This window comes from Rattus rattus, chromosome 4 (assembly GCF_011064425.1).
Source record: "Rattus rattus isolate New Zealand chromosome 4, Rrattus_CSIRO_v1, whole genome shotgun sequence".
Classification (NCBI taxonomy): Eukaryota; Metazoa; Chordata; class Mammalia; order Rodentia; family Muridae; genus Rattus; species Rattus rattus.
Genome location: NC_046157.1, coordinates 136,104,625 through 136,130,520, shown reverse-complemented (window position 1 = coordinate 136,130,520; position 25,896 = coordinate 136,104,625). Strand labels below are relative to the sequence as shown.

General features: G+C 40.0%; 1 protein-coding gene across 1 annotated transcript in view; it reads right to left on the bottom strand.

Annotated features, from left to right (window-relative positions):
- Nucleotides 1–25,896, bottom strand: part of Pard3b (par-3 family cell polarity regulator beta) — a 986,886-nt gene that overhangs the window by 521,157 nt on the left and 439,833 nt on the right. Inside the window, 1 exon segment of the mRNA XM_032901196.1 lies at nt 24,207–24,316. Coding sequence (XP_032757087.1) covers nt 24,207–24,316 — 110 coding nt within the window.

Here is a 25,896-nt window from a genome sequence, read left to right as displayed (position 1 = left end):
TAAAGGACAGCTTTTGATTTGAATGTCCTTGTGCTGCCTTAAGATCATAGAGGTGTGGGGGTTGGGGATTTAGCTCAGTGGTAGAGTGCTTGCCTAGGAAGCGCAAGGCCCTGGGTTCGGTCCCCAGCTCTGAAAAAAAGAACCAAAAAAAAGATCATAGAGGTGTAAAAGTCACAGCAACCACATGTAAAACATAACCTTGCCTATTCCCCATTTAAAACAAGAGTGAGAAGCCAACCGGGGGAATTCTAAGGTGGATTGAGGATTAGATGACTAAATGAATTGTTAGTTTCACTAGGCATGCTAATATCAGTCATACTGTAGGAAAATATTTCAATTGTTTGAGATCTATGCTCACATACTGGCAGGATGCATGTCAACTTCTATGTTGCACTTGTGGTCTTTTGTGACTCGGGCTAGAGATGATGTCACAGAAAATTAGTTACTGACTGGGACTGGGAGTGACTTAATTCAGAAGCTGGAAGAAGGGAGAGACCACAAGCTTCCTTGGTCAGTCTAATGACCCCACGGAAGACAGCTGAGAGATGGGTGTAATCTAACGGATATGCCATAATTGGGCATCCCGTGATGTAGGGTGAACCACTGCTTTCTCAGTGTCAGTGAGGGATATACAAGAAGCTTTGAGCCAGGCAGTGTAGATCTATTCAGATACTTTGTGTGCTGAGTCACTCTGCAGAGTCACTCTTATACCCAGACTTTCGAGGTCTTCCGGAACTTGGGAGGAAGCCACTTGCTCCTTTTGAGGCTAAGTTCAAGGGTAGTCCCTTTCTTTTCGAATGAGGTCTTCTAGTTCTAGCCAGTATATTTTTCAGGCAGGTGCCTATTTATAAATGAATGACTAAGGAATGCAAAGTAGATCGGAAATAATAGGACATGTCTACGGTAGTTGTTAATTTGTTAGAGATTTTGAGTACATAAAGAAGCTTCAAATGGGTTCTGTATATAAGCTAAAATGGTCAAAAGAAAAACTAAAACTCACATTTCCTCTATTTAGAGAAGGAAATAAACCAAAAGAAATCAAAAGGAGGTTACCAATAAAATGAGTGTCATTGAAAACTAATTGTAAGATCTAATCATATACACAAATCTTCATTAAGATTGATTGAGAAGGGGAAACTCAAAACAGATGTACCAATTAGCCATATGGAGGACCTGAGGGAGAACAGGGTTACAATAAAGCAGAGATTATTTTAATAATGTAAGGGTATACTGATCAATTAGAATTTAATATAGACAGTGGACATTTTAAAAAATTGGGAACATATCAAATTGTACCTAGTCAAAACAATTAATTTTCATATGTCCCCTTTCCTTCCATGTAAACAAACAACTAACATATACCCAGTTGCAGACTGGTGAGGCGTGTTCACGAAGCAGGGAACGCTGGTCTACACTGGATTGTTTCAGAGCGCGGAAGAAACACAGATGGCTTATTGTCCAATTCTGTGTTTATCTATAGCCTATAAGACAAGGTCTTTAATACTAAATTCAAACAAGGCCAACTAGAGAAATCAAACCCATTCAGAGAGAACTGGTGTCTGTGGAGTGCTCAGCCATAAATGAGACACCTATATCATATATCCATGGCCCAAGGAATGTGCTGGAGGAGGTGACAGAAGAATTTTAGAGCTAGGGTTTGGGAAGAACTGGAGTGAAACAATGCCTCTGGAGACGAGAGGACCATTAGATTCAGGAACTCACGGCAGCTGTGGTCTTCAACACAACTAGGTCAAACTAGCCAACTCTCCATCATGGGTGGCAAAGGGTCACCCACCCCTAGCTGAGAAGCTACCAACAGTTAATGGGGGATATGGGAGGGAGGGAGAGTAAGTTTTCAATTGGGATGTGGTCAATGGTAGGTTGGCCATACTCCAATGGATGCATATGGACTGAACTGATTAAACTGAATGGATTGTTAAGCAAATAGGAGTACATGAAGTAAGGAGGGATGCAGAGGTGATCGAGTAAGAGTGGGTGAGGTAATAAGGGGACAAGGGTGCCGAAAATAAAGTGTACAAATGCATACAATTCTTGAAGAATAAGAAAAGATATAATCAAAACTATGTAAAGTTAGTTCAATGATATACATAACAACATCTCAAGGTTAGTATTGGCAAGTTAAATTCAGGTACAAGAAGGGCTAGGATGACTTTGCAATAGAAACACAAAGCACAATGGGGCTGAGGAAGAGTATTGAGAGGCCATGAAGCAGTAGTAAGGGGTATTTACTTGCTAAGGAGGCAGGAATAACATATAATAAATATATAATAAATATTTTAAATGGCGATACAGCAAGTGATTCTCAAATCTAAAACTCACAGTAGAATAAAAATAAAAACCCTATAAACACAAGGGGAAAAAAACAGGTAAAGGCTAAAGTTGAAAACATTAACATAAAAATAACATTGGGAAAATGACTTTTGGTAGAAATAATTTCTTCAAATAAATAAAGCATGATAAGAGAAACTCACAACTTAAAAATCTATATACATATAATAAAAATAAAATATGATAAAATATAAAAATGAAAGCAACAGATTAGGAATGGCATCACTAAGGTCTGTTAGAGTAACAATGAAAAAAATCTAGAATTCAAAATAAGATCAAGAAAATGCAACAGTGAAGCAAGGCAACCAACCTTCCTTCCTTCCTTCCTTTACCACCCCACCCAATTGGATGCATTAACTCATCTCGTAGCCAACATTGACCTGCTACTCACAATCTCCCTACCTCAGCTTCTGGAGAAGTAGACCTGTTGTGTGTGGTGGCTGTGTGTTGCTTTTCTCTTTTTGTTTTCTTTCTCTTCCTTTTAGAGGCCTGGGTTTGTAAGCTATATTTCACTTACTGAAAGCCACCGCTGGCCACTTTTAACCTTTCTCCTGTATTTTTGCTACTTGAAAGACATAATGAGCTAACATGGCTCCTGCAAGCCTATAAGTTCAGCACCCTGGAGTCTGAGAATTCAAGGTTTCAACCTTGTCTCAAAATAGACATGGAAAGAAAAGGCTGTCCAAAAAGTTGAGTGGTAGATCACTTACCTAGCATCCAGGATGCTCTAGGTTCAAACCCCAGTACCATACATAGACACTCTAAGAAAGACAACAAAAAACTGAAATAAAGACTACCAATGGGGGTACACACCTTTAATCCCTGCACTAGGGAGGCAGAGCTAGGCAAGTCTCTGAGTTAGAGGCTAGCCTTGTCTATAGAGCTAGTTCTAGGATAGCCAAGACTACAGCAGAGAAACCCTATCTTGGAAAACAAGTAAATAAGAAACAAAACTGAAAATAAGTTATTTAAATGAGAAGATTTGGAATGAGAAGGCACACTTAAAAGTGACAAGGTTAGTAGAGACCTTTTACAGACAGAGTAAAGGCCACTGGTGTACCCACTTGTCGTTCTGCCAGCCAGCCCAGGAATAGGCTCATCCTACTTACAACTTCCCTGTCTCCCAGATGCAGAAACTCTGCCTGGTAATGAAACAGCTTCTCCAAGGCTGGAAGGAGGTTCTCCCATGTGTGAACTGCCAAGGACATGGCTGCTGGTGCTGAACCCACTATATAAACGCAAGGAGCAGTGCCAGAGTTAGCTGTACTGGAGGGCTTGGCCCTTCACTGACTCCTCCACAGCACAGCCTTTCAGGAGAGCTGGAATATCTCAGGCTTTCTTGGGAAAACCAAGTACCTTAAGACTAACTAGGGGTTGGGGTTTTAGGTCGGTGGTGGAGGGCTTGCCTAGGAAAGCCAAAGGGCCCGGGTTCGGGCCCCCGCCCCGAAAAAAAAAAAAAAAAAAAGACTAACTAGTACCTGAAAAAAAATTCTCTTCATGCGGTAATACCCAGGGTTAGGGGGATGTTGGCCCGGAAACGGGGAAAGGGAATAATGATTGAAATGTAAATAAGAAATACCCAAGTTAATAAAGATGAAGAAAGAAAAAAAAAAAAAAAAGACTAGTGCCTCGGCAGGGTGAGAGCAGGCTGACATGACCAAACTCTGTGGGACTTAGTCTATGCCTGCGTTTGGACAGTGTCAGTTCCTCGAGGGAGTCTGCGTCCTGCAATACTGCTTCTGCAGCCTGAGACATGGTCCTTTCCTAGAATGATGGCTTGTTTGTGTTGTCGTTGAGAGTTTGTCCACCCCTAAAACGTGGCTGATGACGAATATGATTTATTGAATGGGAGTAAATAAAGATGTGTGCTTGTGATTTAAGTCATACATCATGTTGAGACTTCTTTAATGTCAGGGAAATTATTATGTGATACAAAAATCATTAGTTTTTCATCGCTTTCATCTTAAACAGAATTCTCCTCTCTCCTTTGCATTTCTGTATTGGTAAGGGTTGGGTTTGGTGTCTGATTTTTACAGCTGTGTAATCTCACACAAAACAATACTGATAACTTGTTTTTTGTAACTCAAGGTTATTTATTAATTTGTTAAATATATCACCTTTTTTTTTCACTCTATCTGCAACATTTGCAAATGTATGCATGAACTGTTATTCCTGGGGTTATAGATAAACCACACAAAGGTAACTGAGCCTGCCCTGTTTCCAAGCAGCTTGTTCACAGCAGAGCTCAGTCATTCTTTATAACTTAACTTTGCACCATGTTCTTATGTCACAAGGAGAACGTGTTTTAAGATGCAGAGATTTTTGGAGCCTCTTCTCGAAGACTGTGATTCAACAGACTGGGGTACAGCACGTTCTTGCCTTCTCTTAAGTTCCTTTTGCTTTGTAGGAAGAGGTCTTTCCATGTCCCTTTGAAAAATAGTAATTTTACAATTCTACTCTGCCAGAAAGACATAATTATGCTTAGCATCCTCGTGGCCAAGAATTTGCTCACTGATTCTCCATGCTTATCAAAGGCTTGGCCTTTATTGAAGACCCACGTGAAGCCATGCTGAATTCGGCTTGAAGCTCCTTCACCTGCCCATCACCAAACTCTTTTCTGAATTTGCGGCGTTCATTCACGGCCATTGCTGACTATCCATGCCTGCCACTGGTTCTGGGTACGTGTGTTCAGGAATGGCTGCCAGCCTTACCCATCAGGAGCTACTGTTCTTCTACCTGCATCACGGGTCAGATGTCTGCAGACAGCTTCCCTTCCTCCCCTTGCTACACTGAAGGAAAGTAGCCAGATATGAGCCAATGAGACAAACAACAAAACCCCAGATGACAGTAAAACGAAGATTAGCTACTCTTCATAGATGAGGAAACCAGAGCCCTGAGAAGCTCACGTGCTGCCTTCTATGGGGAAACTGGTTTGCAGGTAAACATGCTAAAAATCTGTGAAAGAGTGAGGCAAACACCCAGATCTCTAAGTCCACCTCCATCTCTTATTTTCTATAATGGGATATTCAAAACTAGGCTTGATTATATGAGATATTTAGAAAAGCCTCTATTTTTTAAACTGAATTATTTGAAATTGTACTTTTGTATCTTGAAAAATTAAACATGTTACTAGTGCTCATTTGTTCAAATGTGTGTTCTCTGTGACTTGAGTTCCATTGGGCTTATCTGCAATGTTTTGCCTCCGATTTGCTTTATTCCTATCAACTGAAATTACTCTTACAAGGTTATCAATGACTTCAACATTGAAGAGCTTTTAAAGGAAAGGGAGTTTTTAAAATGAAAATGGAGAGGTTTCTTTGATTTCTAAGCACCTTTGTCTACAAGTTGATCTGTATGTCAGGTGGTAGAACATTCATCTACCTGACTGCCCATGTGTAGAACAGGGACTTGTCATTTGTATATCCCTCCTACTCACCCCTGCTCCCTCCTGTGTGTGTGTGTGTGTGTCTGTGATGTTGTGTGTGTGTGTCTGATGTTGTATGTGTGTCTGTGTCTGTGATGTTGTGTGTGTGTGTGATATTGTGTGTGTGTGTCTGTGATGTTGTGTGTGTGATGTGTGTGTGTGTGTGATGTTGTATGTGTGTGTGTATCTGTGATGTTGTGTGTGTGTCTGTGATGTTGTGTGTGTGTCTGTGATGTTGTGTGTGTGTCTGTGATGTTGTGTGTGTGTCTGTGATGTTGTGTGTGTGTCTGATGTTGTATGTGTGTCTGTGTCTGTGATGTTGTGTGTGTGTCTGTGATGTTGTGTGTGTGTGATATTGTGTGTGTGTCTGTGATGTTGTGTGTGTGTGTCTGTGATGTTGTGTGTGTGTGTCTGTGATGTTGTGTGTGTGTGTCTGTGATGTTGTGTGTGTGTGTCTGTGATGTTGTGTGTGTGTGTTGGTACTAAGCACAATGCTTCCAATATGCTCAGCAAGTTCCCTACCAGTGAGCAACACTTCAGCTCAAAGATCTGTGCACTCTATTTTCTAACTACAGCCCTGCTGCTTACTAGCTATGGGCCTCAATTCCTTAAGGCCTCATTTATTCATCCCCTACACCTCACTTCCTTATCAATAAAAAAATGTTAAATTTTAACCACTATGCAAAGTTGCTCTAGAACTATGTAGAAAACATATAGAAGTTACTTAGGACAGTAACCAAGGCAAAGTATGTATAGAGATTGATTGCTGGGAATTACTCCTCAATCAATGCCCCAGTTTACATGGACAAAGGAATCCTTCTCATCATAACAAACTCCAATTTTTTCTACCTGTCCCTTCGGTCCTTGTAGAGTTGAAGCTACAGCTTCTTCATTTAAAAGCTCTTCAATGATCCTACATACAGCTTTAAGTCGAACTCGTGTGGGTGCTGCCGATCACTGTCTATGGTGCGGCTCCCCCTCTCTAATTCTGTGAACAAGACTTAAGGACTGATAATTTTCTGGAAAACCACACTATCTCCTCATATTGCTGTCTTTACTACTTATTACTTTCTATCAGCTAAAATATATGTGTTCATTATTTGGCCTCTTGTCCTTCTAGTCATCCACGAAGTCTTAGCATTTCTGAAAAGAAAAATTTCCCCTCAAGAATTAGTTCAAATTCCCCTTTGAGATTTTCATAGATTTTCCTTGAGCTAAGAAACCCCTGGCACTGCTCTCCTGAATGACTTTTATAGAAAATGGAAGGAAGACCTCTAAAAGACAGTTCCCTGAGGCAGAACTAGTCATCTTCTAATGCCCAGCAAAAGCCATGGTTTCAGGCACAAAGTGGACTTCCAATAACTATTCATTAAGTGGAGTAAGTCATCACGAACCAGGTTGTAAGCTCAGCTCAAGCCTATGGAGAGGTCTTAAAAAACTGCAGTAGAAACCAGGAAGATATTATCAGAGTCTAGGAAAGACTCAACTGTCTGTCACAGCCTTTGTTTGGAAAACCAGCTAACAAGAAAACAAAACTATGTGATTTTCTTCTTTAAATAAGGTTATTGGACTTTTACTTTGGAGATGATGGCTTAATTCATGATTTTAGTGTGTTTAATTTCATTTGTTCTTGTTGGCCCATTGCATTGAAAACTGGTATTTTAAATAAAAAACTGTCTGGTAATTCAGTTTACATAATACAGTAAATCAAAATACCCTTGATAGTGAAAGTCACACTCTGGTGTCTGTCGCATAGGATTCAACACAGGAAAAAAGAGCATAGTGTGATTTCACAACTTATTCTTAAAACCATTAGCAGCAAACCAGGAAAGATGGCGGCAGAAACCCTGGGATGATGTTAATTGTTCTTATTATTTTATAAAACAGCTTACATACGATATGATGCATGTTTTTGATCCCAGATTCAAATTATTTTCACATCTCTATTTTAGGTAGCGCATGCTGGTAAAAACTCAAGCATTCGCTTATTTAGCCTTCAAAAGAGCCTCACGTTCTGCAAGGCTCAGATTGACTTCGGTCATTGTGGTAAGCTTTATAATTATTCTCCTCAAAACCCAGTGAAATTGCATTATATACTTGCAGATCAATAAGAAAACATTGATCACAAACAAAAATTAAATTCTATAATAACCACCAAACAATGCAGTCCCTATCCCACTCCCACACGTTCTAAATGAAAGAAGCAAGAAAATGACTTGCGCAGGCAGAGTCTGAATGAAGAAATAACATAATAGACTTAGAGAGCAAGTGTGTTTTATATTACAGATATTGAATATAAATGAATAAATCTCATGCTAGAGTTCTTAGAGTACATTTGTCATAATTTAAATGTGAATCATAAAAGCTATGAAAAACTACAAAAACTGAAAAAAGCAAATTATCCAATCAATAAATGGGCAAATAAACTGAATGGACAGTTCTCAAAAGAAATCCAAATGGCCACTAAATATCTGTTAAAAATTATTACATATCAGATAAATGACAAGCCACAAATCCTAGCAATTTTACAGATGATAGCTCATTTATTTCCTAAATCAATTTCCGATATAACTGTAATTATAACATAAGGTTTGTGGATGAAGAAAATAAAACCAAAATAAGGGGAAGGTGCCAGGATGATCAGTCTGCTGGAAGAGCTGTGACTCCATTTGCATCAGGTCTTCACCCTGAGCATACAGGCTCTTAACCAGATTAATGCTGCTCCTCTCAGGATGGCTTCTCTGTCATGCCGACATATGATGGAGCGATAATCCTATATAACATGGGTTCATTGGAATTTGGGGAAACATTCTCCATGCTAAATCCCAAGGTCACATTTACTACTACTGTATCCCAAGTAACTCTTCCAAGGCCTTCCTTCCTTTTATGTAGGGGTGGGGAGATGGTACCCTGTTCCCATAAAAGCCTTTCCCCCTTCTTGTAGAATACATGAATAGCAGCCTCAGAGAGAAAAACCTAGCAACAATGTTGGATGCCCAGCTTTATGTGGCGAAGTTCCAACTGCAAATGTCCCTTGTGGCTTTCCATTCTCTACGCTTCTCAGTTCAGAAAGATGTTGTTTTTCATTTCTAGACCCAAGCCAGACATGGGTTCTCCCTCTGTACATGACCCTAGTGGATCGACATTATCCCTGGATTTCTTAATCCTGGATTCGCATTCATGATGCTATTTAAGATGCTAAAAATAAAAGCTGTGGCTAGCTCCAGTTTTTGTAGACATGCATATTAATTTAAATAATTTCCCTTTAATTATATTTAACACACATTAGAAATTTAGTAATTATAAAAGACCTTTAATTATCAACATTCACTATTATCACTATTATTAACATATATTAAACAGCCACAGTCTGTTAAATGCTGCACTCAAGATAAAAGGCATTAACCTCGCGATTCCACTGTGGCCAAGATGGAAGACAATCTCTTCCTCCCAGATAGAGAACAAAATCATATTTGCTTCGCCCGACAATGAGCCAGTGGATGAGTCAGGGATCAAACCTACTTGTCCTAACCACCAGACAGTTCCATAAACAAAGAATGGCAATAAAACACTGCTGCTTAAAGTATATCTGTGTCGTTTTTCCACAAATGTGTTTAATGTCTGTATCACACACTTTTGTGGTGGTTTAGAACTTCTCAGGGCATCCAAACTGTGTAAACTGTCAGGTCATTTGAGACTAGTCCTACATTACAGGCTCTGGCCTCAGCTAGAACAGTACCATTTTTGGTAGAAAAATGAAGTGTAACTATATAATAATAAAAATACAGTTTTTTTTAAAGGGCTGATAACTGGCTTTGAAGGCAGCTTCGAGTGAAGATTTCCCTAAACATCTAACCCATGGCTGCAACATGTGCAGGCAAGTGGTACTTCTAAGGTAAATATGATCTAGATAATAAGCCCTTCCCTCAGGACCTTGAGATGGTAATATATGGGCACTGGTGGGCAGGCAGTAGTTTTGTAAAAGCCTGAAGACAACTTGAAGGCAAATCCTACTATTGCTTGTTGTCAGTGGAGCTGCTCAAGGCAAATGTGTTACCCTACCTCAGCCTGAGATGCTTCATCTGTAAAATCAAGGCATCTGGAGGGAAATAACCAATACTTTCTGTTCCACTGTGTTGTAAATAGTTTGTGGGGTTATAACCATCCAACAAAATACACGCAATACTCAACAATTTGTTATTGAATTAGTGTTACATAACTTCAACAGTGAGCTAATGTGAATCTTTAAGAATGTTTAAGTCAGACTGGACTAAATTATCAAGTTATAAACTTCAGTATATTAAGTGAATTTTACCCTCTAGTATCTTCAATTCATTATGGGTTAACTGAATTGTGATACCATTGTATATCAAGGAGTACCTACACCAGGTAGGAACTTGGTATTGAGTAAGAGAAACTCCTTTCCACAAGACCTGGGAATGACAATACATGGCTTCTTGTTGGCAGAAATAGAACGCTAGTCAATTCAATGTAACTGAAGTGGAATTTAAATAGATTCATCCTCAAAATGTATTTCACTCCTGCAAACCTTTTCTAAGTACCATTGTTCTTTAGCTACAGGGTTATGTTCTAAATGTGTAACAAATTCAGTAAATCAGAGGGAGCTCAGGGCATAGCAAGGAAGATCCATAGTGGAAATAATGAGCAAGACAAGGAACATGGGGGGAGAGAACCATGAGAGACAGAGGGGTTGGCAAGAACTGGTCTAGACGGAGAAGTGACTCTAGAAGCACATGAGGAGAAAAGGGAAATCAGTATTGGCCATTCAGCCAATAGTTGAGCTGGGGTATTGAGAAAAAGTGTGTATGGAGACAGTGGCAAGCATGGGGTTCTTCATGTCTGTTTTCTAGAACTAATGCTTAGTGGAAAACCCAAGGTAAGACTACAGAAAGTTATATCAAGGACCTTAAAGTAAACTTTTGAGTATGAGGTCATCTTTAAAAGGCTGCCAAGATCCTTCAGTGGGGAAAGATATGTCACAATTGACATATGTGAATTCTGTATTGAGTAGCACATGGTAGTGATACATGTTTGTGCAAATGGTGTAATGCTCATACCAGTGTAGGCATATTTTCTCAAGCATTTACATTTTGTTGATAGTGAAACACTCAAAATATTTTATTCCAATCTTTGGAAATACTTAATGAAGTCACCCATTATGCAAAAGAGCATTCCAACTCCAGTGTAGCTATACCTTAGTCACAGCATTTCCTCGGCTCTGCCTCCTCCTTCCCCCTGCTCTAGCTTTTTGGTACCAACTACTCTTATCTATTTTAGACTCCTAATATCAGTGAGTTCTGGTAAATTTTGGCTTCTTTTTCTTAACCTAATGACTTGATTCCTACCTATGTTGTCACAAAAGAGAGGAAGGATTTTACCTTTTGTGTTTATAACGCTTTCCATCATTCACAGACACCAGCAGTTCCTTTCCCCATTCATTTGATAGAAATCTAAGATATTAATTTTGGCAATACTGGGTAATAAACTGGGAGTACTGTCTTAGTTAGGGTCTTATTGCTGTGAACAGACACCATGACTAATGTAAGTTTTATAAAGGACAACATTTAATTGGGGCTGGCTTACAGGTTCAGAGGTTCAGTCCATTATCATCAAGGCGGAGAATAGCAGCATCACAAGATCCAGGCAAGCATGGTGCAGGAGGAGCTGAGTTCTACATCTTCACCCAAAGGAAGCCAGGAACAGACTGAGCATCCTCAGGCAGCTAGGAGGAGGGTCTCCAAGCCCACCCAGACAGTGACACATTTCCTATAGCAAGGCCACACCTTCTAATAGTGCCACTCCCTGGGCGAAGCATATGCAAACCATCACAAGTACTGTACATGCCAGACAATTATGCCACCTAGAACATATCAGTCTGTTTTTATCTGTCTGTTTGTCTTTCAGAGTGAACTGAGGGCTTTGCACATGCTAGGGAAACTTTGTCCCACTAAGCTATAACTTCAGTTTGGTCTTGATCTCACTCTGCAGCACACATGAGCTTAGCCTCTAGGGCAGCTGAGTGTAAGTCAATGAGATCTGGCTAGAAGTGGGTCAATGTCTTAAATGAATGAGGTAATACTATAACACCGTTAGCTGAAAAATCTTACTAGAAGTATTAAATAATTAGATGATGATTACTCCAATATCAAAGGCATAGGAAACAAAAAAAAATACAAAACCTGAATTCCATGGCAATAGCATGTTTTCCCCTTTAAATGCAATCAATAAAATGAAAAGGGAGGAAATATTTGCAAATTATATACCCAATAACAAATTAATGTTCAGAATCTATAGGACACACTTAAAACTCAACAATAAAATAAGCAACCCAATTTAAATGTAGGTAAAAGAGCTGTAAAGACCAAAGATATGTAGATGGCCAGTAAGTATTTCAGCAGATGTTCAACATCATTAATCATGAAAGAATTGTAAATCAAAAGCCATGAATATCTTACTCATTAGGATGGCTACTTACAAAACAATTCTGGGAGTAAAATTGTCTGAGGAAAATAGTTCCATTAAAAAGTGGTATGCACTCACTGATAAGTGGCTATTGGCCAAACATAAAAGTACAGAACACCCAAGGTACAGGCCACAGAACTCAAAAAGGTCAACAAGCTGAAGGGCCCAAGTGAGGACGCCTCAGTCCCACTTGGGAGGGAAAAGAAAACAATCACAAGGGGGGGTAGGGAGGGAGGGACCCGAGGAGGAGAGGGGAGAGGGAGAGGAGAACATGATCAGTCATTGGGTGGGGGAAAGGACTGAAGCCCTGAGGGCCAGCAGCAAGAATGGAGGTAGGAAGTTGGGGGACCCTCCAGAATGCACCAGAGACCTGGGAGGTGAGAGACTCTCGGGACTGAAAGGGAGGGACCCGAGATGAAATGCCCTACAGTGGGGAGAGGGAAGTTATTGAATCCACCTCCAGTAGAAAGACAGGGCATCAAGTGAGGGATGGGGTGCTAGCCCCCAGTCAAAACTCTGACTCATAATTCTTCCTGTCTGAAAGAAATGCAGGGATGGAAATGGAGAAGAACCTGAGGAAATGAGGTCCAGCTATAGGCCCAAAGTGGGATCCGGTTCAAGGAGAGGCTCCATGACCTCACGCTATTACTGAGGTTAGTTTTAGCACTCACTAAAAGGGAACTCTCATGACTGCCCTCCGAAAGACTCAACAGCAGCTGAAAGAATCAGACGCAGATACGTGCACCCAACCATTGAACAGAAGCTGCTGACTCCTGTGGGTGAATTAGGGAAAAGCTGGAAGAAGCTGAGGGGGAAGGTGACCCTGTAAGAGGACCAGCAGTCTCAACTAACCTGGACCCCCGAGATGTCTCAGACACTGGATCATCAACTGGGCAGCATACACCAGCTGATATAAGGCCCCTGACACATATACAGCAGAGGACTGCTCGGTCTGCATTCAGCCAGAGAACCCTCAAGAGATTGGAGGCCCCAGGAAGTTTAGAGGTCTGGTGGGGTGGGGTGTGGGGTGTGGGGTCATCCTCATGGAGATGGGGGCGGGGCTGGAAGAAGGTATGTGATGGGAAACAGTCAGAGAGTGGACTGGGAGGGGAATAAAACCAGGAGGGTAAAAAAAAGATTAAATAAAAATTTTAAGAAAGTGAAAATTAGGATAATAATATCATGCAAAAATAATAATAAAAATAAACAGTAATAAGATTCAGAAATTCTATTTCTGTTTAGGAGAATGAATAAAAATGGGATCTCATATTTACGTGTGTGTGTGTGTGTGTTGCTTCTTTTTTAAAAATTACTTTTAATCTTTTTTTTACAGTCCAGTCATTATCCCTCCTCACCCTGTCTGCCCTCTGACAGTTCCTCATCCCATCCCCCATGCCCCCCACCCCTGTCTCCAAGAGGATGTTTCCCACCCACTCCCCGGGTCCTCAAGTCTCTCCAGGGTTAGGCACATCTCTCACTGAGGCCAACCAGGCAGTCCTCTGCTGTATATGTGTTGGAAGCCTTATATCAGCTGGTGTATGCTGCCTGGGGCTCAGTGTCTGAGACATCTCAGGTTAGCTGTGACTACTAGTCGTCCTATGAGGTTGCTCTCCTCCACAACTCCTTTCCCTATTCAACCCCAGGGTGCTTGACTTCGGCTTCTTAGTTGGATGGAAGTATCTGCACCTGTCAGGCTGCTTCTTAAATTTTCACTTGAGACTCTTCTTTCAGCTCCCAAATCTTGAGGAGTGTGCAGCTGTGTGCTATCATATCCCGCTGCAAACAAGGACTTAAATATGATACACACATGTCCATAGCAGCACTACACCCAAGGCAAAATGAGAGATAATCTAATTTCCATCAATAAAACCCTCCAAATATCATATACATGAACAATAGGATTCTTTTCAGCTTCAAACAGGAAATCTGTGTAGACATGTGGTACAGGATGCATGCAGCCTGAGGACGACATGCTTAATAAAATTAGCTGGTCACACAGAGGCAGTGACTGCAGGAGTCCGCTCGCATGAGCTTCCAAGGGTTTCAAGATTAGGAAGAGAAGAAGGTGAATTGTGGTTGTCAGGGGTTCTGGACAGCAGAGATCATGTCTTAATGGCTATGGAATATTCAGTTTTGTAAAACGTAGAACTCGAGAGGTAGTGATGACAGAGGCATGGCTGGGAATGTACTTAAATCCCTGACCTGGGGGCTCTAACGCTTCAGATGACAAAGACCACGTGCCTGTCTCCACGACCTCAGAAGCAAAGGAGTTTTCAGAGACGGCCATAATAAGAAATGTAATATACATTTTGGAGACTCTGAAAAGGTGATTTTAAGGCAAAGGTTATGTGGGGTGTGTGTGTGTGTGTGTGTGTGTGTGTGTGTGTGTGTGTGTGTGTGTGTGTGTGTGTCCTTCTATTAGAGATGAATAATAGTTTTACTCCTGGATACATAAGGAACTGTGGCTTATTGACTGAGCATCTCTAACCTGAGAAACCAAGTGGAAAAACCCACCCTCTATTCCTGTGATTAGACTACAGCATAAAGGCAGACTATTAAAAATGTTGTATATAGCCAACTGTGCCAGGTTGCGGATTTAAGGTGCTCAGAAAACATAAATTTAATGCTTACTATTAGGCCTAGCTCATAAGGTAGTATATGTGAAAATATTTCAACATCCAGAATTATTCCAAATTCCAAACACTTCTAATTGCAAACATTTGGGGTAGAGGACTTCTCTGGAAATTACACAGCCTCTATGTAATGCTCATATTTTGAGACCACTCAAATACAATTTGCTGTATTAATGAGTAGCCTCTCAATGAGTGCTCTCCACACGCAGCTGCCTTACAATCTAAACAGTATCAGCTGCGTCTGCGTCTGCATCTGCTTGCTTTTCTTTGGATCGCTGTAAGAATGGAGCTGAAAGCAAATACATTTTATCTATATGTTAACATAGAGAAGGTTGGATTGATTGGCAGGGACTGAAATTAAAGGCAGAGGTAACACAGACATCAGTCTCTATAATAAGTCAGTCAGTTCTGACTCGGATGCATTAGCTGTCGGTTTCTTCCCACGGCAATAACCCTTTATGATTTTTTTCAATAAATGCCATTCATCCATTTTTACTTTAAAAGTATGGAGATTTGTCTGGAGAGAAGGCTCAAAAAAATCAGTTAAAGATCACAAAAACTTGTGATTTAGGAAAAAAGTAACAAAGCCTGACTCTGTCCGAAGGCTCTGGGCCTCCGTTGGCTCACAACAGTCGCTTCAAGCCTAACTCACTCCAGATGTCTTCCTGATCATCTAATCAGACATCAAAAGCTGCACTGTGACAAGCCACACGCTGCTTATGAGGATGTTACGTGTTTCCACAAGTGTAAAACACACACAGTAGCGACTTTTAAAATGTGATTCATCTACATCAGAACTCAGCTTTATGGCACAGGGCTATTAGGAAAGGGGCCCCCTCCTGAGAAAGAAAAGTCTTGTTTAATGTCTATACGATGTCATTCTATGACTAATTCCACTTTGCAACCTGAAGCCAGAATGAAACACACACTTCAGGAGGGTGTATGGGACATACCTGGCTACTTGGGTGTAGACATGAGATTTTTTTTTAATAGATTTATTTATTTATTTATTTATTTATTTATTTATTTATTTATTTATTTATTTATTTATTTTTCGGAGCTGAGGACCGAACCGAGGGCCTTGCGCTTGCTAGGCAAGCGCTCTACCACTGAGCTAAATCCCCAACCCCTAGATTTATTTATTTTATGCATATGAGTACAATGTAGCTGTCTTCAGGCACAGAGGGCATTAGATCCCATCATAGATGGTTGTGAGCCACCGTGTGGTTGCTGGGAATTGAACTCAGGACCTCTGGAAGAGCTGTCAGTGCTCTTAACTGACGAGCTATCTCTCCAGCCCATAGACATGAGATTTTTTTAAAGGCAATTATCTCATTGAATAGATTGATGTGTTTGTGTAGACACCATTTTATGATACTGCCTCTGTATGGATATTCGAGCTTTTATTTTAAATGTTTGTCTTTATTATTTGCTTGCCAAGTACACACGATTACTGGTGTCTTAGATGGAAAACTTCATTGCAGTTCTATGAATGCCACTCATAGGACATTAAAGTAAAATTTAAAGTTGAATCCATTCTCACCAAGGTTAAAAACTCATATCAGGAACCTACAAGTCATTAGTTTGGAGTTTAAATTGATAATAGCAATTGGAATTTCTGTAGCTTCCTTGTTTTATTTATTTGTTTGTTTGTTTATCTATCTATTTATTTTAGTTATACATTTTAGGAGATAATCATTCACAATTTATACATTCTTCCAAGGTCCCAGTGTTAGTCACTCAGAGTGTAGAATCTTGATCTTCAGAAAAAGGCACACATCTCAATGAACTCCAGCGACACTGTCAAGACTGGATCTGAGCAGAGCATAAAGTAAGGTTTTGCCACATTTTGTCCCCCATTCGCTAATTAACCCACAAACCAGAATTATTTTATTTTCTCCCACATCACTCACAACTAGAGAACCTGTTAAGAAAAGATGGAATAAAGGAGGGCTGGGGAAGAGCACCTTTAAATGCAGTGGAATAAGAAATGAATTCAAATTAACATCAGGAGGGCCTTCGAAGACTTTGAGCACAGCCATTGGAAGAGCAGAGCATTACGGCGGTGAGCTAGCTCGGTTTATATTATAGAATTCACAATTTGGTTGACAGAAAAAGAAGTCCAAATAAGTGAATCTACTACGTTGGAATTAATTTCTATTCTGTTTTTCTTCACGGTTTACTTGTAAAATTAGCCTCTATAACAATTCCTGAGCAGAATAATAATGGCTTGTTCTCTCCCTATAATTTTTACTAATTTTCTGAACTGGCTCATTGTTTAAATTCTAAAATGAAATGTCTGAGAATCCAAACTGCTGACCTCAGCCGCCAGCTCTCAGTTAAATGTGTAGCAGAGAAGTTGTGCTTGGACATGTCACTGAGTTTCCCAGCTCAACTGCAGCTATTTCAGGTAGAGAACAGTGTTAAACAGGGCCTTTCATAATGTAATTCATTCATACATATGTGTATATGCACCTACAGATATGCACACATAAACAATATACACACTTATAAATGAGCTAGGCTGCTTGAAGGCTGTTGAATTGACTTCACCTTACTATCTCAGAAAGGAAAGTTTTAAGCCTCATACGTCTATGTTGATCTCCCATGTGCCAGGCACTCTGCCTGGAGACTTGAACACAAGTAAGAGAATACCAGCTCCGGCCACTGAAGTACCTGCAGCCTTAGCGACATACCAATTGTAGTTAGTTACACTGCAGGAACATAAGAGCTAACAGATACCAAACATGGCCACTCCCTTCAGGGTTTACGGAAATTTAAACTTAGTCAGAAAGTCCAGGTGCAGGGTGTAGGCAAAGAACGGGCATCCCGGTAGTTAAGATGTAGCACCCGGGGATCTGACACGTGCTCAGGTTGACAGGGCGGCTTAATTGTTTTGGATTTGGTCTTCTTAACCAGGCTCTATGTTTCCTGGGAAGAAGAGTAATGTCTGAAGTTTTTCTAATGGTTTGCAGCACAAGATTAAATATCTAAAATGTCAGTCAATATATTTTAACATGAAAGCAAAATGTATTCAGTTTGTATTATGCTTAGAGCCTGACTGAAACCAACAAAGATGGTTTTCACTTTTGAGAGACTTGGAATAGTGGACTTCCCTTTTGTTTTCAGTTCTAAACAAGACTCAGGATAAGTGACGCAGAAGCAGGGGCCTGAACAGGGGTCACATTTCCCAGAGTTCCTGGCTTGTCATGGTGCGGACATTCAGCTAAGCCATTTTTGTTTGTTTGTTTGTTTGTTTGTTTAAATCAACCCCTGCAAAACTGCAGTGGGAAACTCTGCTGCAGAATAGACCAGGCTCCTCGCTCGCCCCTATCTGAACCTTAGTCTCTGAGCACAATGTTTTAGAAATTAAGCTGCCTAAACTTGCCAAACTTAGAAAACATCTGGCTCCGTGGAATACTGGTTGGCAGCTTTATCTCTTAAAACAAAGCCATATGAAAGCCCTCGCCAAATGTGTCTTCAAGCTCTGGTCTTATCAGCACACACTGTGAACAGCTGGAGTTACAAACAACAGGACTATTATTAAATCACTGTCAGGAAAAAGAAAAGAAGGAAAGAATGAAAGAAAACCCTTTTGTAGGGTTCAGTATCTCCAAATAATACAATCGTATGTTACAAGCTCTCCCCCTCCCTTTCGTTGAACAGCATCCAACGCTCCTGGCTGAAATACAGTGGCTATCACCTTGCTTCAGGTATCCCTCAGCAGTCATCCAGCCCGAACTTCTATAGCTATAAAGCTGTAATATCTAATGGAGAGAAATTAACATTTGTTCATCCTAACTCTTTACTAAGTCCTAAATTGAATTTTGACATAAACTCACTTGCATTTTCCTTATTAAGTGCAGACTTAGAATAATCCCAAGCAAGGCAGATCATGGTTAGCTGGTTTGCTACATGGTCAGCAGCCCACAACCAAATGCCTTCTGATTTTTAACTTAACAGACAGGCTAGTAAACTTTAATTGTAATATCAATATCACAATGGTTTTGCTCATGGATTTGAGAAAGTTTAATCTGGGGGAAACACCTGTAATAGTTTCAATGTATGTGACATGCTCAGAAAAATGTATCATCTCTGAAGACATTTCTCAATCCCTAGGCAAGAAAGTGCAGCCCTCACTGGAAATAATTTCCTCTCACCAGTTCCACCTGCAGGATCTTGCCGCTGGAAAACCCAAACCCTAAAGACACATGGTTTTTCATACACCTCCAGGTAGAACATTCCTGACAACCAGATGTATTTCTGAGGGCATCCTCCAGAGGCAGCCTGTGTTCTTCTGCCCTAATCTTAACTGTAGAGTATTGAACAATGGTGTTGCTATTGAATAAACAGGTAATGTGGCTCTAGGAGCAAATAAGAAAAAAAAAATCATCTTAAATTCCTGGATTTATGTCTATGTGTTAGGTAGGAAAGATGATAATAGAATGGAGTAGCCTCAGTTACTGGACTTTTGCAGGCAGAGGGTGAACCTCTCTACCTCTTACTCAGAGACAGTCTGTAGACCCAAGGACTTCCCTGTACTATTTGACCCTCAAAAATGAGACTTCTCGTCTTAATCCTTTGCTCTCCTTCTAAACTGCTTCTACAGTTTCGCCTTCTAGCGAAGAGTTCCTGGCTCACCCCATACTAAAACCCAAGATGGCTATCACACCTCTGATACCCAGGCACGGCCTTCTACCTTAACAGTCACCTGAGCTGACCAGAAATTTAAAAAATAAAATTTATATAATAATAGACATCAACTTCTAAAGGCCACAAGTGAACGAACACACACACACACACACACACACACACACACACACACACACACACAAACACACATACACACACACACAATTTTTGGTAATACAAAACATTTAAACAACAGGTTTAGAGCACCAGCCTTTACTCTCAGAGAACAACCATTCACATTCCAGGAATCTACTTTTTAATTTACTCACCCTGCAGGATCCATGTGCCTTAAGGATTAAATGCAAGATACAAACAGTCATTAAACCACAAACACCTATATTAGTTAACCGGATATTAAGGGGGGAATATCACATGTGTTTAGAGCTCCAATTGCAAATTGAGGTACATCGCTTTCAAGGCGCTCAGATTTATGGCATGCCCTTAAGCCAAAGGAGAGCACCAGGTTGCAATCAAGGGGAGGAAGGTGCGGGTTCTTGTAAGAAACTCTTACTCTAATATCCTGTCCCCAGGGTTCTCTTTCTTCAGGACAAAAGTGTCTGAAGAATGAGGTTTGCTACTGTCTTGGAAGATGAATAGCGATTGCTGCTTGAACATTAATAGCTATAGGATCCTGGTATGAAGAGAAGGCAGAGAAACAAATTTCCATGCTGTTTATCTGATGGTACCCTAAGTAACAAACTCTGAAATCTGTTAGGTTTTCAGCACTCGGAATCTGAAACTTGCAGCAAATTCAAATTTTCTAATTTGGTGCTGTCTTGTAAGTCTAGCATGCCTGTGAGTGTACATCTGAAATAACCAATTTGAAATAATTCAATCAGGAAGAAAGGCCCAAATTTTCTAACCTTTCCAAAGCTCACATCTCTGGGCATCAGGGAAGCACATTTTAACTACAGTGGGTCTAATAAAGTACAGTTAAAAATAACTAGCATCAACAGTGGTTTTAAAGGTGGTACTTCAACACAGTCAAATGTGTCAAGTATTTATTCCTTAGATTCTTACGGTGTGGGTTATGACAAAGTTTCCTGGGAATACACCACGTGGGGTCCTGCTGTCTGTGAATTACTTGCATGAGAACACTTTTGAGGAAGGAGGAATTCCAATTGTTCTACCCCACTGGATAACAGAAGGAAAGCAATGGAACATGTATCTTTAAAGCAATCGTTCTTCATATTGCTTACCGCAAGGGACACATTATCATACATTCCCTATCCATACTAGCATCGATCCAATCAGACAAATCAAGTTACTCCTAGTGACACTTTCAACATAACTATGATATCTGAGGCATGGAAAAGAGCGCAAGCCACCAATCCAGACTTTCTGGACTCCTACGGTCCTTGTCATGAAGAAACACCCATGAGCTCCCAGGTAAGAGCTGTGGCACTGTTTTCCCCATGCTTCCCCAGAAGGTCCCTTCTCTCATCCCTGAGCAAATACTGACAGCAACTACTTGGACACAGGATGCCATGATTTTTATCTGCAACTGGATGTCTGTACAGTTAGTGACTGCAAAGGTCAACAGAAAGGAGTCAGAATGACAACAAATCATACTGACACCCTAACGACGACATAGGCCTCAGAGACCCTTCCTCCTAGGGTCTCAAATCATTTTACTAATTTACGCCTGAGTTTATTTCTGTCTTGAGGAACGCTATTCAATATAAATGCATTGAGAACCATAAATATAATTTATAGTTTCTATTAACCACATTTAGAAATAAAAAGTAATTAAAATAATTTAATATATAGTTTATTTAGCTCGAGATTGTAAATGTATTTGAACACAAGTTCAACAAAAAATTACTTAGTGAGACTATGACACACACAGACAATGCCTTTCTTTTAAGTGAAAATGGATGCCCTCTCAAGAATCCCTACTCAATAACTCTGTCTACAGTTCTTATGACGGGGCAGTTAATGTATTTGTTTCTTGACTCAGGGAGACTAAATAAATATTATAAAACAGGAAAGAATTAGGGGGATGGTAGTGGTCATGGGTAGACTGGCTGGGTTGGGTTAACTATTAATTAAAGCTGCTGGAATACTCAGAAACGCGAAGAATCCCCACTTGGTTTATGTGTCTCTTTCATTTCTAGATCTACACACTGAGCGGTTTCCTTGTCTTGGCTCTACATGAGGAAAAGCATGGCACAGTGTGTTCCTGGTGCATTAGGAATCACACACTCAGCAGAGATTATTGTATAATCAAAGCAAGAGAAGCCTGAGCACCTCTGTCCTGTGCTAAGGCAAGGACCACATCCTTCAAGTCCCACGTACACTCATCATCAAGCACATAGCCCACTATGGGGAAGTCAGTGTGGGGTTTCCTTTCTCTTCTGACATACCAGCACTTAAGTGACGTCACCAAGGAACAAGCACTGTGAGTGGCAGTATTTTCCCCTAAAAGTAAAATACAAATCCCTGCTAGTAATACCGTATCATCCAACCACATGCCCTGCCTTGGAATTCCCTGAGCTCATATTTGGATAAAGGTATTAGTATGATGAGAGACATAATTTTCTCTTTAAAAGAAGTTAATAGTTATGTTATTTCAATTGTTCTAAGTACTGAGTTTATGTGATACAAACAGAAATATATGTGGGAGAATTCTGCATGCAAACAGTGATAACATTAATCAGACAGACTCATTGTAGGGTATATAGATATCATAAAATATGCATTAAATTATACTTATTCTTGTTTATGTAAATTTCTTCATACTTATATCACTCCCTTTCCCAATTCAATATATTTAGACTTAACCTAGTCTCAATCACTGCATTATTTAAAATGAAATGAAGACAAACAAACAAAAACTCCATAAAGCATCAAACACTGGTTTTCTCTGTACCCATCAATCAAGCGGATCAGATGTACTCAATTTTTATTAATGCTCTATTAAACTTACTTCCCTAAAGAGCCAAGTTTTTATAAGCTTTTATTTTTATTTTTAATTATGTGCTATGTGTATTATATGCACATGAGTGAAGTGAGTGCAGAGGCCAAAAGAGGGCATTGAATCCCCAGGAGTTGGGAGTTCCCAATGAGAGTCCCCTGCAGGAAACATAGGTGCTCTTCAACATGATGCCTAAACTTGAGCTCAATAAAGAGTACATACCAAGAGACACGCATGGGAGGAGTGTATGAGAGGGGAACCTGAGGCCTCACTCCTACAGAAAGAACTACAGTCAGCCAAAGAATGCTGGAAGCAGCTGAAATAGTCTTCCTCAGGGAGGAGCACAATGATTGGCTATTTAATTCTGAATGGCCAGCTCTGAAACATACACATACATAGAAGTAACATTATACATACTGAACAGGCTAATTTGGAAACACACACATATACATATATATGTAAGTATGTATATATACATATATATGTATGCATATGCATATAATAATAATTCATTTATAAAAAGGTGACCATGAATTTGAAGGAGAATAAAGAAAGGCATATGGGAGGTCTAGAGGGAGGAAAGAGAAAAGAAAAAGGATATAGTTATAATGTAAAAATTAAAAGAAATATTAAAACATATATATTAAAAGAGAAGGTGTTCTTAAGGACTAAGCCATATTTCCAGCACCTAGAGCTTTAAATAGGATAGTGAGATAACATTATATCTAAAATGCGTTGAAGGCACTACTTTAAGAGCAAGCAGCTCCTACTTTATAATCTTTGGCACTGGTTATTGAAAATAAAATTATACCAAATTGTGAGAATTGTCTAAGTTCATTTGTCACCCTGATAGACATTTTTCATAAAGTGCTGTAAATAGTAAGGCTCATAACGAGAGAGGGATGGGCTTTTAAGAGAGTTTAAGTGTGGTTACATTACTGAGCGTCATGCTATGGGGTAACATGTATGGTCATTGACCAACGTTTAACTTGCAAAGTATTTGGAGGGACTGGACCATCATTACAGTTCTTCAAAGCCACTGAGAATTTAAAGAATAGGATCCACAGTCTATGTGGATGGATGGAAAATACCTTCCTGTGCCCTGGAAGTAATTTCTCACTTATCAATTACAATATAGCAGTTACAAATTCGTTATCTCATAAGTATCTTTTCCTATGTGTATTTTTCTCCAGTTTCAATGGTGAATTCTAGAAAGTCAGTGCTGGCTCATATACTCATGGTATTGGAAGCTAAAAGTGTATCCACATTCACTGTCGTTCTGCCGTACAGAGCGCTGCTTTGAATCACTGAAAACCACCCATCCGCCCTCTGACTTTGCAGGAGAACAGCAGCAGGCGTCTGCTGACTGGACACAGGGTCTCTGGAGCCAGAGCACTTGGTTCAGTTCTGAGCCTCCTACATCACTGAACAAGTAGTTATATGTCCCTGCCTCACATTGTATCAGAAAGTCGGAGAACAAAGACTTGTCCTTACTTCCACGTAGAAGTTTAAATGAGGGTTTGACATACAATCTGCACTCTGTAAGTAATGTCCATCACTAACTATCCTACTATTAGACCATGCTATCTATTTTTATAATCACTACTCCTCATTTTATCAAAAGGCCTGTATGTAATTATCAGCTCTTTGGAGTGGATGGGCAAGGCCCTTTGATCCCTCACAGAGATGTGGATGGTAAGATACCTACCAGAACAACAGGTTTCAAGCTCTGGCCACTGGGGCTTGCAGTGCTTGGCTGGGCATCAGCATGGGGCCCTGGTGCTGGGTCACTGCTTCTCCTAACCAGCAGCGGAGTGCCTGCAGGACAAAGGAAGAGGTGAGAGGTCAGACAGACCCCGCAGAGAGGAGAATATACAGCACAATGTGTTTTAATTAAAAGGGTTTATAACAGGCTTTCATGTTTTACCATTCTGTTTCTAAGGGTGCTTGTAAATGAACCAGCCCGAGGCTCTCTGGGCATCTCTAGGTAGGGCAGCATGCTTACACTCATCATTCCCTACCTGCATTTGAAAACCAGACATTGCATTCAACAGATATGTTAGGTGATTCAAGATTGGGCAGTGGGCAATCTAAGAACTGTCCTAAGAATCATGTGGAAATTTAAAGATTAGTTATGCACAAGACTAATGAAGAAATTCAAACATTCAATGTAATTTGTTATTCTTTAGACCTGCCATTTGCTGCTTCCCAAACCTTTTGAACAACGATCCACACTGAATGAGATTATGCAGTGAGCTAATGGCATTAATGTCTATTTAAGTATACAAGGGATTGCTTCCATTCTGTCCCTTTCCCTTAAAGTAGACAAAACTGATAAAGAAAATAAGTTAGTTCTTCTAAAAATATATCCTGATTTCTTTTTAATTTAATAAAAACTCCCATTATTAAATATTTTAGCCAGTTATTAAATTCTGAAAAAAATATCATACTATTAGAAAGTTCAAATGCAATTCAACCTCAACAGGGTTAGCAAACCAACCACGCATGCTCACTGCAATTAGGCCCGGAATCATTTGCTTCATACAAACTTGGCTGCTGTATAGGGGATAAAAATGTAAAGAAGAAAACCTGCCTGAGGTTTAAAAATCTCTCACAAAAACCCTTAACCTTTTTATTTGCATACTCTGGGGGAAAGAGTGGAAAGGAGTAGAATGCAGCTTCTCATTTATCAACATTCTGAAAATGCTCCCCCAAAATGCGATCGCTGTCCCAGCTTAAAGGACATTTTCAATGCTGCTTTACCTCATTTACCAAAGAGATCTCATCTGTGCTATGGCAATTTTTTCTTTACACAACACAGAGTCACTAACACTCCTTAACCTTTTCCTCCACATAACCTGCTTTCTTGAAGACAAAACTTTCCACAGTTAGTTGATATGCTGTTTGAAAATAGAAACACTGTGACATAATGTATGAGCAGTCCCTTCTACTTTCCCTCTTTCACCTTTACTTAATACAAACATCGCCCCATTATTCTTTACTTCCTCCATCGCCAGTGTTAGAAACAATGGTCCGACTGTACAGCTGCAATTTCTTCTTCAATAAAACTTGAAAAATAAGTTAGACTAGATGGAAAAATGTCCTTAAAACTCAGGCTCATATCAACTTTCTCACTCTTCCATTGCCCTTAGGCTGAACCCTTTCAGGTAATCCCCTGAATGATCAGTAGCACTAAGAGAACAGCTCCTCTAGATGCACTGTTCTCTGGAACAGCTTATAGTAATGAAGTCCCAAAGAAATTGGGAGAACGGGGAAGGGAGACACCTTGAAATCCCAATTATGTTCAAGTATTTAATAAGGCGAATGTGCTACAATTTAATGAAATACAAATTATTGTGTTACAATTTCTCAAAGGAGAAAAAGTAGACAGAAAACAA